This window comes from Piliocolobus tephrosceles, chromosome 2 (assembly GCF_002776525.5).
Source record: "Piliocolobus tephrosceles isolate RC106 chromosome 2, ASM277652v3, whole genome shotgun sequence".
NCBI classification, from domain to species: domain Eukaryota; kingdom Metazoa; phylum Chordata; class Mammalia; order Primates; family Cercopithecidae; genus Piliocolobus; species Piliocolobus tephrosceles.
This window is the reverse complement of record NC_045435.1, coordinates 164,863,091-164,875,744: the sequence shown is the minus strand read 5'-3', so window position 1 is coordinate 164,875,744 and position 12,654 is coordinate 164,863,091. Positions and strand designations below refer to the sequence as shown.

Genomic DNA, 12,654 nt, shown 5'->3' with positions numbered 1-12,654 from the left:
ATATTCATTCAAATGTTTAAGTACTAAACACTTCCAAAGCAGATTTAAAAAATTATTTTTCTGGAATTGTAATGTGTAAATAATTCCCTGATATTTCACGTAGTCCAGAAACAAGTCCAAGCAGTTGATGCTGAATCAATCTTGCAGGCCTCAAAATCAGTATCACAAGTTAACTGTATTCTAAACAAATAAAGAAAGCACTTAAGAAAGCACTTAAACAGTGCTTCTTTTCCTGTATTTGCTCTTACAAAAGGGGTATTGGTCAGTAAAATGGTATTAACATTTATTAAATGTCAAAATATAAAGAAAGGTAGTAATTCCGAGTTATCAATATCTGTTTTTGGTTTTATATTTCTTCTTTTTAGGCCAAGACCCATGTTCTTGACATTGAGCAGCGACTACAAGGTGTAATCAAGACTCGAAATAGAGTGACAGGACTGCCATTATCTATTGAAGGACATGTGCATTATCTTATACAAGAAGCTACTGATGAAAACTTACTATGCCAGATGTATCTTGGTTGGACCCCATATATGTGAAATGAAATTATGTAAAAGAATATGTTAATAATCTAAAAGTAATGCATTTGGTATGAATCTGTGGTTGTATCTGTTCAATTCTAAAGTACAACATAAATTTACGTTCTCAGAGCAACTGTTACTTCTCTCTGATCATTAATTATATGTAAAATAACATTCAGTTATTAAGAAATAAACTGCTTTCTTAATACATACTGTGCATTATAATTGGAGAAATGGAATATCATGTGTTCTTATGGTCAAAAACTGTATTTGCAAGAAACAAGCAAGCCTAACCTAATTTCATTTTACAACTTCTATTGATTTCCTTTTAAAAGTCCTAGCTATTGTAAGGATTCACTTGAACAAAATGATATGGAATAAATACCGTGGGCAAAGCATTGTGCCAGACTTGTGCATAGAGTTACCCTCTCCTGCCCTCCAGGAACTGACAGTCTAGTAAGAGAGATATATAAATATAAATATAAATAGCATATCATTAAGTTCACTTAATATAACTGTTTTAAAGTGTGATTGGGAAAAAATACAAGAAGCGTGAATATGAAAACGAAATAAACATTCTGTAATTGCTATTACAGTCCCACAATGCAGAATCCAATGGTCATGAAAGACAGCGATACTTAACATTTCCTGAGATCTTAAAATCCAAAAAGTATTAAATCTTTAAGGTTTTTCTGTAAGTTTTCGTTCAGAAGACTTAAATACAAAGTAACGAGGTTACTACATTCAAATAAGTGGAAAACTCTTACATTTAAAACTGATAATTTCACTTAAATTGATCGAACTCTCTTTTGCTGTCCGGTTGAAAGTATGATGGGGAAAAATACGATAAACGCAGACGCATGAATGTAAAAACTAAACATTAAATGATTTCGTATCCAAGGTCTTAGGTTAACAGTTGCGGGGTGCGAGTACTTGGGAAATTTTTGAACAATGTGAAAAAGAACGTTTTTAAAAAAACTTTACCGTGGGTTTAAATTCCTCAGAGAAAAAAATTCCTGGCAAAACAAACTAAGCCAAATAAATCGTCTTTCCAAATCTGTTTGAAAATACTGAGATTAGCAACCCTAGGAGACAGAAGCGGAACAAAAATCAGTGTTCGATACCCTTCCCACACCTTCGTGCGGTTTTTATGCCAATTCCAAATCCACTTAGAAAGCACAGCTCTATCCTGGGGCATTTTCGTACCTACGTGGAAGCACAGGAGCAAACCTCCGCGACCGCCACTGGCCAGTACCGCAGCCCCGGCCGCGCGAGGCCAGGCGGGCTAAGCCCCGCCCCTGGGACAGCCTCGGATCCTGCCGCTCTAGGCCCAGCGGGCGCTCTCTATGGTCGGCCGGGCGGTGTGTTGTCATCCGCGGAGCGACGGACGGAGGCGGCGGCGGCGGATCCCCGGCGGGGCGTTTGGTTTCGGTTTGACCCTGACTGGGATTAGTGTTGACGGTCGAAATGGGAGTCCCCAAGTTTTACCGATGGATCTCAGAGCGGTATCCCTGCCTCAGCGAAGTGGTGAAAGAGCATCAGGTGGGTGAGCGAGGGGCAACGGCTCAGAAGGCCGAGGACCCGGGGCTCCGCGGCCCTCTCCACCCTGGAGCTGCGGCTTTCGAGCCACCTCTTTCCCCTCGTCGTCTGGACGATAAGTGGCGTAGGGAGGGGGACGGAAGGTTTGAGGACGCCCGGATGAGCCGAAAGGAGCCAAGGACGCAGGTTGCCTGTGTGTGGACAGAGCCACTGCGTTCACGGCCGCTCTGACAGCTCCTGCTTCGGCTGGTCCTTCCGCGATTCCGAAATGAAGTCCTGGGAAAGAACGCTTTTACCGTTCTCCCGTTTCCTCCCGGGGAGCTGCAAGTTGCCTCTTTTCTTACAGACGCTGCGAAGCTGGGGTGGGTGTCCTCTTAGGTTCCCCCATCCCACCCAGAGCGGCAGACACACGTACAAACAATAACAGCAGCCTCCACACGCAGTCACCTTGTTTACTTTCCCTGATCTAGAGCGCTGCCCACCCGCCCACCGGCGCCTAGACTTTCCGACGTGGCTGACGGTTCATATTGATGATGCCTTTTGTTACTTTCTGTTATCTCAAAAGCAGCACCAATCCCCCGTTGCCAAAACAAAAAACTCTTGGGTGGGCTGGGGAGTGGGGCGTAGGACCTTTTATTTGGAGGCCTCACTGTGTGACAGAGGGGGGTGGGAAACGAATTGATAGAACGTTAATACTACTAATAATATTTGGCATGTACTGACCCCAGGGCAACGTTAATGTTTAGATTCCAAAAACGTAGTTTGTATATTGGAACTGTGGAAAGAGAGGAGAAAGCAGTCCTCTATTAGGTAAACTAGACTTTGGGTAATACTTTGGTGTTTGTCACATTTAATGAATTTGATAGATCTCTTGTCTGATGTTTTACAGAAAAAAAAATGTTTGAAATTTGTGTAGCTGATTGAATCAGTCGTGATGGGTAGTATTGTAAATAGTCTATTAAATTGTGGTTTAATCGGTATTTACGAACATGAAGGTAGTTTACTTCTGGAAAGGGTTTTTTGTTGCTGGATTCCAATCAGATTTGATAGATGAGAAATAGACTACAAAAATTTTCCAAGGTTAGTTTATCTTGAATTTATTTGAAACTTAGATTGAGTTAGATTTAGAGAGGTTTTTTTTCCCCCCCGGGGAGGGCTAAAAAGGAAACCAGTACATTGCAAAAATGGAGACAACCAACTTTGGCTTTTCTTGCATCCTTCGATGAGTACCTGTTATACATCAGTCACTTTATCTCTGAAGTGCAAAAATAATGCGATTGTTATTCGGGATGATTTAATACATAATTTATTCAGTAATATTTTTATTCTGTAGTCTGTGGCACAGAATTTGGTTTGGTGAAAATAGATTCTCTCCTTACTGAGGAATTTTGTTACTGAAGAATGAAAATCTCTTTAATGCAGTTTTATGACATGGACACTAAAGATAGGTTTTGTGAAAGCTTTATATAGAAACTGGGAGGAGAATTATTTTTAAATTTCACTGTAAATAAATTTTAAAATTTGGTTCATCGTTGTGATGCCTTTCAAAAATGTTTGATTAAAAAGAGACCAAAGGATTCCCAGCTTCTCTGTTAAGTAGAACTTAAAGATGGTAATGCCTAATAAGTCACAGATGTTGAAAAGCTAGTCCTGGGGGGGAAAGGATAGGGAGAAGAAATGAGTTACGGGAAGTCAGTGGTGTGGCCTCAGTAGCATAGGTTTTCAGTTTCTTTGAATCATCTTGCAAAAACAGAAAGAGAAACTAGAAACCAAAGTTTAAAATCCGTAAAACAATTAAAACGAACCATGTGACTTGCTATCCCCGTGGAACCCAAAACATAACTAGATGAGGCAAACTATCAGTAGTCTCTAGACACAGTTGATATTGACTTCTCTGCAAAAGCGGGAAGGCAGCAATGGGACAACATCTGATGAACCTTAGAACAGGAGAATTCCAGAATAGCCAACAGTATCCACTAAAAGACTATGCTGGCCAATTAGATAGCAGTAGCTCAAAGGAGTTTTATTTTCTCCATTATTGATTGGGTGAAGGTCTACTATAAGAAAGACCAGTTAGGCAGGAGTAGTTTACCTCCTGTGAACACTCATAACTGACTTGCCAAGGTGCCAGTCTAGACCAGACCCCTAAGGAACAGGGAGTGGTATAAAATCTTATGAAAATTTTATGCTGGGAGTGGAATAAAATTTTATGAAAGGGACAAAATAGAGACAAGAAGAGAAGGAGATAGTCCATATAAAAGTGAGGCAAAGTCATAGAATCAAGAAATCTTAGAAAACCACAGAGCAAACCCCTGTGTTTTTTAACACTGCCCAGAAACAGCTTTGTGAACTTATATTCCCTGAACCTACTCACTCTAAAAGTTCAAGAAAATTAAATTCACATAAAAATGAGTTACAGAAAGGTATTGAGATCAAATCACAAAGTTATTATACGAGAAAAAGGGACAGAATATCTCTCCAGACATAAAAACTTGCAGTGAAACAAATGCACACAAAATAGATCAAAATTATAACCACAGCTATTATCTATTTCACAATGAGTTAAAAGGCATTAAGAAAATGACATAAGACATGAAAGAACAACATATATCAATTATGAAAATGTGGGAATGAGATGACAGAGAAAATTAGAAGTAAATGAAAAGAATTTCAGAGCTGAAGCCTCAAATAGAAGCAAGACAAGAGCAAAAGATGCCATTTAAGAAAACAGTCAGTGGTGGAAAGATGACATTTTGAAAAATAAAGTAGATTTAAAAGATTCAAGAAAAAGTAACAATAAGAAAGATGGGCAAAGAAGACAAAGAATAGAGGCGCCTGAAAAAGAAAAAAAACAAAGCAGCATAACAGAATGAGTACTCAGTAAATATTTTTTGAGTGAATTAATTTATTAGCTATAGCATAGCATATAAAATATAGTATATAGAAATGCATATTAAAATAGACATGATAGTATGTTGTAAAACGGTATTTTTTTAAAAAATGAAATGACGCCTGGGATTTTTTATTTTTTATTTTTGTGATACATAGTAAGTATATATTTATGGGGTTCATGAGATGTTTTCATACAGGCAGGCAGTGTGTAATAATCACATCATGGAGAATGGAGAATCCATCCCCTCAAGTATTTATCCTTTGTGTTACAATCTAATTATACTCTTTTAGTTGTTTTTAAATTATTGGCTATAGTCACCCTGTTGTGCTATCACATAGTAGGTCTTATTCATTCTTTTTTTTTTATTTTTTATTTTGGATACAAGGTCGTGCTCTGTCACTCCGGCTGGAGTACAGTGGTGCAATGTTGGCTCACGCAACCCCTACCTCTCCGGTTCAAGCAATTTTTGTGCCTCAGTAGCATAGGTTTTCATTTCCTTTGAATCATCTTGTAAAAACAGAAAGAAAAACTAGAAACCAAAGTTTTTGTATAGAAACTGGGAGAAGAATTAATTTTAAATTTCAGTGTAAATAAATTTTAAAATTTGGTTCATTGTTGTGATGCCTTTCAAAAATATTTGATTAAAAAGAGACAAACGATGTGCGCCACCACGTCGAGCTAATTTTTGTGTTTTTAGTAGACCTGGAGTTTCGCTGTGTTGGCCAGGTTCTTCTCCAACTCCTGCTGGCCTCAAGCAATCCGCCCACCTTAGCCTCCCAAAGTGTTTGGATTACAGGCATGAGCCACCGTGCCTGGCCTGTGTTTTTTTGTTTTTTTGTTTTAATTTTAATCTTTTTAAAAATAGAGATGGGGTTTTGCCACGTTGCCCACGCTGGGGCAGTCAAGAACTACTGGGCTCAAGTGATCTGCCCACCTCGGCCTCCCAAAGTGCTGGGATTATAGGTGTGAGCCACCGCACCCAGCCTAGGTCTTATTCATTCTTTCAGTTTTTCTTTTATACCCATTAACCTTTCCCACCTCTCCCCTGACTCCCCCACTACTCTTCCCAGCCTCTAGGAACCATCTTTTTATTCTCTATGTCCATGAGTTCTACTGTTTTGATTTTTAGATCCCATTAATAAGTGAGAACATGCAATGTTTGTCTTTCTGTGCTGGACTTACTTTACTTAATGATCGCCGTTTCCACCCATGTGGTTGCAGATGACAGGCTCTCATTCCTTCTTATGGCTGAATAGTACTCCGTTGTATATATGTACCACATTTTCTTTATCCCTTCATTTGTTAATGGACACTTAGGTTGCTTCCAAATCTTGGCTATTGTGAACAGTACAGCAGCAAACAAAAGAGTGCAGATATCTCTGTGATATACTGGTTTCCTCTCTTTGGGTTATATTAACACGGCAGTGGGGTTGCTGGGATCATATGGTAGCTCTATTTAGTTTTCTGAGGAACCTTCAAACTGTTCTTCATAGTGGTTGTACTAAATACATTCCTGCCAACAATGTATGAGGGTCCCCTTTTCTCCACATCCTTGCTAGCATTTGTTGTTGCCTGTCTTTTGAATATAAGCCATTTTAACTGGGGTAAGATGATATCTCATTGTAGTTTTGATTTGCATTTCTCTGATCAGTGATGTTGATCACCTTGTCATGTGTCTGTCATTTGTATATCCTTTTTTGAGAAATGTCTGTTCAGATCTTTTGCCCATTTTTGATTGGATTATTAGATTTCATCCTATGGAGTTATTGGAGCTGTTCTATATTCTGATTATTAACCCCTTGCAGGTGAGTAGTTTGCAAATACATTTCTCCCATTCCGTGGGTTGTCTCTTCACTTTGCTGATTGTTTTCTTTGCTGTGCAGAAGCTTTTTAACTTAATATGATCCGATTTCTCCATTTTTGCTTTCGTTTCCTATGCTTCTGGGATATTACTTAAGACATTTTTGCCCAGACCAATATCCTAGAGATTTTCCTCAATGTTTTCTTATAGTAGCTTGTAAAGATACATAGAAAGAGGAAAGAATATACAATCGGTGGGGAAAACAGCAGCCAAATCATGCAGGACCTTTTATGCTATTAAGGATTTGTAGTATCTTGTGGGTTTAAGTGAGGAAGCAATGTGATCAGATTATGTTTTAGAAAAATAGCTAAACTGTGGTGAGAGAGGAAACTGGAAGCAAGCAGTTCTGTTGGGAAACTGAGGGTCATGGACCAGTGCGGGAGATTTGGGGACGGAGAACAGGATGAGATTACCTAAGACAGTGGAAATGGATAAGATGGTAAGATTCTAGAAACATTTTGGATGTTAAATTAAAAAGAAAAATACCTCAGTGACTAATTAGATATGGGATTGGAGAAGGTAGAGAATATAAAATAACCTTGAAATTTGTCACTTGCAAATATAATAACTGAGAAGAGAAACTACGTTATCAGTAATCTCTTTGTATGGGAGCAAAATTCTACTACATGTTCTCACTTTATTCAACACATTGGCCACTGATTAATTATTCTTTGTCTTTTTTACTAATCTGAAACCTAAGGGAATTTTTCAAATATTTCTTTTCTAAAAGGAAAATTATAGTGGGGTATTTTTTAGATTATAAAGGTAATATATGCTGATTATTTTTTAAAAATCAGATAATACAGAAAGATATAAAAACTATTACATAGTCTAGAGGAAAGTAAAAGCTTTCATCATCCATGGTTGACCACTAGTAACATCTTGTTTTTATATACTTCCTAACTTTTCTATGCAGATATATACGTAAATAAATATTTCCTATAAATAGGATACTTTACCTGCTGTTTTATACCTTGCCTTTGTCACTGGATTATATATATTATGCACCTTATTCCATGCCAAATATGAATCTGTTTCATAATTTGTAATTGCTGTGTTGAATTCCATTGTATGGATGTACCATTATCAGTTTTCTATTTTTATCTTTTCTGTACAATACTGCCATTAATATTTTATACTTACATCTTATCATATCTGATTTTTTTCAGAATAAATTTTAAGTAGTAGAAATCCTGGGTCAAAGATACACATGTTTCAAATTTTAATTCATACTTTGTGGTTAGTTATGCCAATTTACATTGTAGTCCCATACTATTGGGTATAAACCCCATTTCTGTTTTTCTAGCTCCACGACTTTTCTCTAAAATTAGAATGCTAAATATTTATTTTTTAAGGTTGTTATAATTAAGTCAGAGAATGAATATACATATTTAGTCCAGTGTTTAATATCTAATAATTGCATAATAAATGCCAGCCATTGCTTTTAATAACATATGAAATATGTGCTTCCCCAAAGCCTTGTTAATACTGGGTAACATCAGTCTCTTTTAATGTTTACTAATGTGGGGAAAATTATATGTCATTTCAATTAGAAATTTTAGATGGTGAACATCTTTTCATGTGCTTATTAGACTTTTGTGTTTATTCTTTTCTGAATAGTTTTGCATTTTCTGTGATTACTTTAAAAATTTGCTCCTTTTTTTTTTTTTTTTTTTTTTTTTGAGACAGTCTCACTCTGTTGCCAAGGCTGGAGTGCAGTGGCATGATCTCAGCTCACTGGAACCTCTGTCTCCCAGGTTCAAGCAATTCTCATGCCTCAGCCTTCTAAGTAGCTGGGATTACAGGCACGCGCCACCACCCAGGCTAATTTTTGTATTTTTAGTAGAGACGGTTTCACTTTTTGGCCAGGCTGGACTTGAACTCCTGACCTCAAGTGATCTGTCTACCTTGGCCTCCCAAAGTGCTGGGATTACAGGTGTAAGCGACCATGCCCAGCCAAAAATTTGCCCTTTTTCTTATATTTGAGAATTTTTTATGTATTAGAGATGTTGACTTCTAATTTGCAAACATTTCCCTACGTTTTGTCATTTTTAATTGAATTATATATGGCACTTTTTAACCCTGTGTATTTAAAACAATACATTTTTAGATAGCTAACTCTACCATTTATTTGCTTTATGATTTCTGGCTTTTCCTACCCTAAGGGTTTCAAAATATTCGTATGTAATTTTTTTTTGTTACATTTCTCACAGTAAAATTTCTAATCCTTCTGGAATTTCTTTTGTTTTAGGGTAAGATGGAGTTTCATTTTTTATATACTATATTTCCAATCAAACCATCTGTTTGATAATTTATCTAGGGCAAATTTCCTTTGATTCTTCTTTTTGTTTGTTTGTTTTATAGAGACAAGGTCTTACTCTGTCTCCCAGGCTGGAGTTTGGTGATACAATCACCACTCACTGCAGCCTTGAACCTATGGGTTCAAAGATCCTCTCACCTCAGCCTCCCAAGTAGCTTGAACTACAGACACTTGCTGCCACACCCAGCTTACTCTTCTTTTTAATACTCTTCTTGGCCATTATTGCATATTTATTCTAGGAAAACTTTGGAATCATTCTGTAAAATGTAAAAAATTCTGTAAAATGTAAAAAAAAAAAATTTTTTTTTTTTTTGATCAAGTCATTGGTGCTGAGGCCAGGCGTAGTGGCTCACACCTGTAGTAATCCCATCACTTTGGGAGGCCTGGGCAGGCAAGTCGCTTGAGCTCGGGAGTTCAAGACCAGCCTGGGCAACATGACTGGTATTTTTTCATACAAAATATATGAAAATTAATGTATGAAATTAGCGTATGAAAAAGATATGAAATTAGCATGTGTGTTGGCATGTGTCAGTGGTCCCAGCTACACTGAAGCCTGAGGTGGGAGGATTGCTTGAGCCTGGGAGGTGGCGGCTGCAGTGAGCCAAGATCACACCACTGCACTCCAGCCTGGGTGACAGATCGAGACCTTGTCTCAAAAAATAAAAATAAAAATAAATAAAATACCCTTGTTGAACAGTCACACTGAGATTTTGATTGAGGTTTTCAGATTTCTTGGAACAAATAGTTAATCTTGAGTGCACTTTAAAAATCTTATGGTTACAGCTATCGTTTCAGTTGAGCATGTTACTCAGTAAGAACATTCCACATGGTGTTCATTGATTGAGAGACCAAAACTTTTCACTCCCAAAACTCAAAGGCATACCATTTTCTCAATAGCAGGAAAATACATTGTTACCTGTACATGTTGTAAAACTTGAATTACTGTTTCAGAAGTGATTTCTATTATGTTTATACAAGGAGAGCTCCTTATGTTTTTATGTTTGAAAATTCAAAGTAATTTACTTTAATGAATACGTAAGGCAGACTCTATTCTAAGATTCTTTCATTACACTACAAAATGTAACTCCTTAGTTGCACCCATTTCAGTTCCATCTTAATATATGTTTCAGTAATGTTCCCCTTCCTTACAAACATTTACCTTTTTTCTTTTTAAGAAAATTTTTGTTCCTGATGGGACCAAGAGTTCCAACACAAACGTTTAAATAGAGGAAAAACAAATGAGAGAGCCATTAAGATCTTCTTATAAAAGCAGATGCTTGTTAGTCGGATTTTACAAATTATTAACCCACATATTACAAACAAGAAATCTGTTTTTCAGGTTTCAGTTTCATAAATTTCTTGGCATAATCTAACATTGTAAAAATTAATATAACCAATCAGTGACTGTTTCAGTGAAACTAAGTATACAATTAGGCTTTACATCATATGTTAAACCTTTCGATAACCATGTAGAAACAGCCTTTTGATGTAAATGGGGTTTTTGTTACCCATTGTAGAGGAAATTGAGGTCTTGAGTTAATGTCAAATGGTAGGAAGGAACTAAACTAATATTTTGAGTACCAAATGAACCAAGCACTTTATTTGGTGTTTTCTTGGAGCATATTATTTTGAATAAGTAGATTATTTCCTGACAGTAAATTTGATCAAGTCATTGGTGCATTGTATATAACCAAATTTGTCACCATATTACCAATTCTTTACTTTTTTTATTCATCTGTGATTGTTTGCTCAGTTTTTATATAATAGAATACACAAATCCTGCTTTTTATAATTGAATAATCACTTTTCCCTGCTGCTTAAGTTATCTATAGTTGATTAAAATAAATTATCTCAAGCATTTTTCTTTGTTTTTCAGATTCCTGAATTTGACAACTTGTACCTGGATATGAATGGAATTATACATCAGTGCTCCCATCCTAATGATGATGATGTTCACTTTAGAATTTCAGATGATAAAATATTTACTGATATTTTTCACTACCTGGAGGTGTTGTTTCGCATTATTAAACCCAGGAAAGTGTTCTTTATGGCTGTTGATGGTGTGGCTCCTCGAGCAAAAATGAACCAGCAGCGTGGGAGGCGTTTTAGGTAAAACATTTATGTTTTATTTTGGAATATTATTTAGCTTAGTAAAAATATATTATTTTAAAGATAATTGATTTAACACAATCTTCTGTTCATGTTTATTTTCTGCATAAACTCCCCCAGAAATAGAAATATCTCAGTTTCATATTTTACCAGTCAAGTAATGAGTTAGGAACTCAGTGAGATATCCTTTCTCAAAACATATGTTGGAGGTTCTTTTATTTGTTTGTTTGTTTCTTTGTTGAGACAGAATCTCACTCTTATCACCCGGGCTGCAGTGCAGTGGTACAGTCTTAGCTCACTGTAACCTCTATCTCCCCAGTTCAAGTGATTATCGGTGCCTCAGCTTCTAAGTAGCTAGGATTACAGGCAGGTGCCACCAGACCCAGCTAATTTTTTTTCTTTTTTTTTGAGACAGAGTCTCGCTCTGTCGCTCGGGCTGGAGTGCAGTGGCCGGATCTCAGCTCACTGCAAGCTCCGCCTCCCGCGTTTATGCCATTCTCCTGCCTCAGCCTCCCGAGTAGCTGGGACTACAGGCGCCAGCCACCTCGCCCGGCTAGCTTTTTGTATTTTTTAGTAGAGACGGGGTTTCACCGTGTTAGCCAGGATAGTCTCGATCTCCTGACCTCATGATCCGCCCGTCTCGGCCTCCCAAAGTGCTGGGATTACAGGCTTGAGCCACCGTGCCTGGCCTTTTTTTTTTTTTAAAGACAGAGTTTTGCTCTTGTCGCCCAGGCTGGAGTGCAATGGCCTGATCTCAGCTCATTGCAACCTCCACCTCCCGGGCTCAAGTGATTCTCCTGCCTCAACCTCCCAAGTAGCTGTGATTGCAGGCACCTGCCACCACGCCCAGCTAATTTTTGTATTTTTAGTAGAGGCAGAGTTTCACCATGTTGGCCAGGCTGGTCTCAAACTCCTCACCTCAGGTGATCCACCCACCTCAGTCTCCCAAAGTGCTGGGATTACAGGTGTGAGCCACCTTGCCCAGCCAATTTTTTAACATTTTTAGTAGAGACAGGATCTCACTCTGTTGGCCAGGCTCATCTTGAACTCCTGACCCTTCAAGTGATCTGCCTACCTTGTCCTCCCAAAGTGCTAGGATTACAGGTGTGAGCCACCATGTCTGACCAGGTTTTGGTGTCACCTGGGGCTCTACGAATACATCACTGTAGTTACAATTCAGCAATTAGGAAGCTACTGCTGCATCTGTTAGTTCCAGAGCTACAGTGCACCTGCTAGATCTGTACTGAAAAAAACTGATTCCCTGTTCCTTGCTTATCAGCACCTCCAAAGATACTGAATACTGGGATCTTCTTTACCATTGCTGAAATATACGCAGACACCAGAGCTCCAGTGCCTCAATTGTGATGCAGGCATCACCACACTTCCACCTTCCAAACCTTATATGAAGGCA

The 12,654-nt window shown here is 37.9% G+C and overlaps 2 protein-coding genes across 12 annotated transcripts in view; both read left to right on the top strand.

Moving 5' to 3' along the window:
• The window catches only part of ATR (ATR serine/threonine kinase), a 125,186-nt gene extending 124,455 nt beyond the window's left edge, over positions 1-731 (top strand). For 2 of the 3 annotated variants that reach the window (XM_023215343.2, XM_023215341.2), the window contains one exon: positions 366-731. In XM_023215343.2, coding sequence (XP_023071111.2) covers positions 366-539 — 174 coding nt within the window. In that variant the 3' untranslated portion in view covers positions 540-731. The remainder of the gene's footprint in view (positions 1-365) is intronic. The other variant, XM_023215339.2, reaches the window with a different exon arrangement.
• A 1,136-nt stretch (positions 732-1,867) lies between these two features.
• The window catches only part of XRN1 (5'-3' exoribonuclease 1), a 141,643-nt gene continuing 130,856 nt past the window's right edge, over positions 1,868-12,654 (top strand). For all 9 annotated transcript variants that reach the window (XM_023215348.2, XM_023215347.2, XM_023215344.3 and 6 more), the window contains exons 1-2: positions 1,868-2,063; positions 11,011-11,243. In XM_023215348.2, coding sequence (XP_023071116.1) covers positions 1,989-2,063; positions 11,011-11,243 — 308 coding nt within the window. In that variant the 5' untranslated portion in view covers positions 1,868-1,988. The remainder of the gene's footprint in view (positions 2,064-11,010; positions 11,244-12,654) is intronic.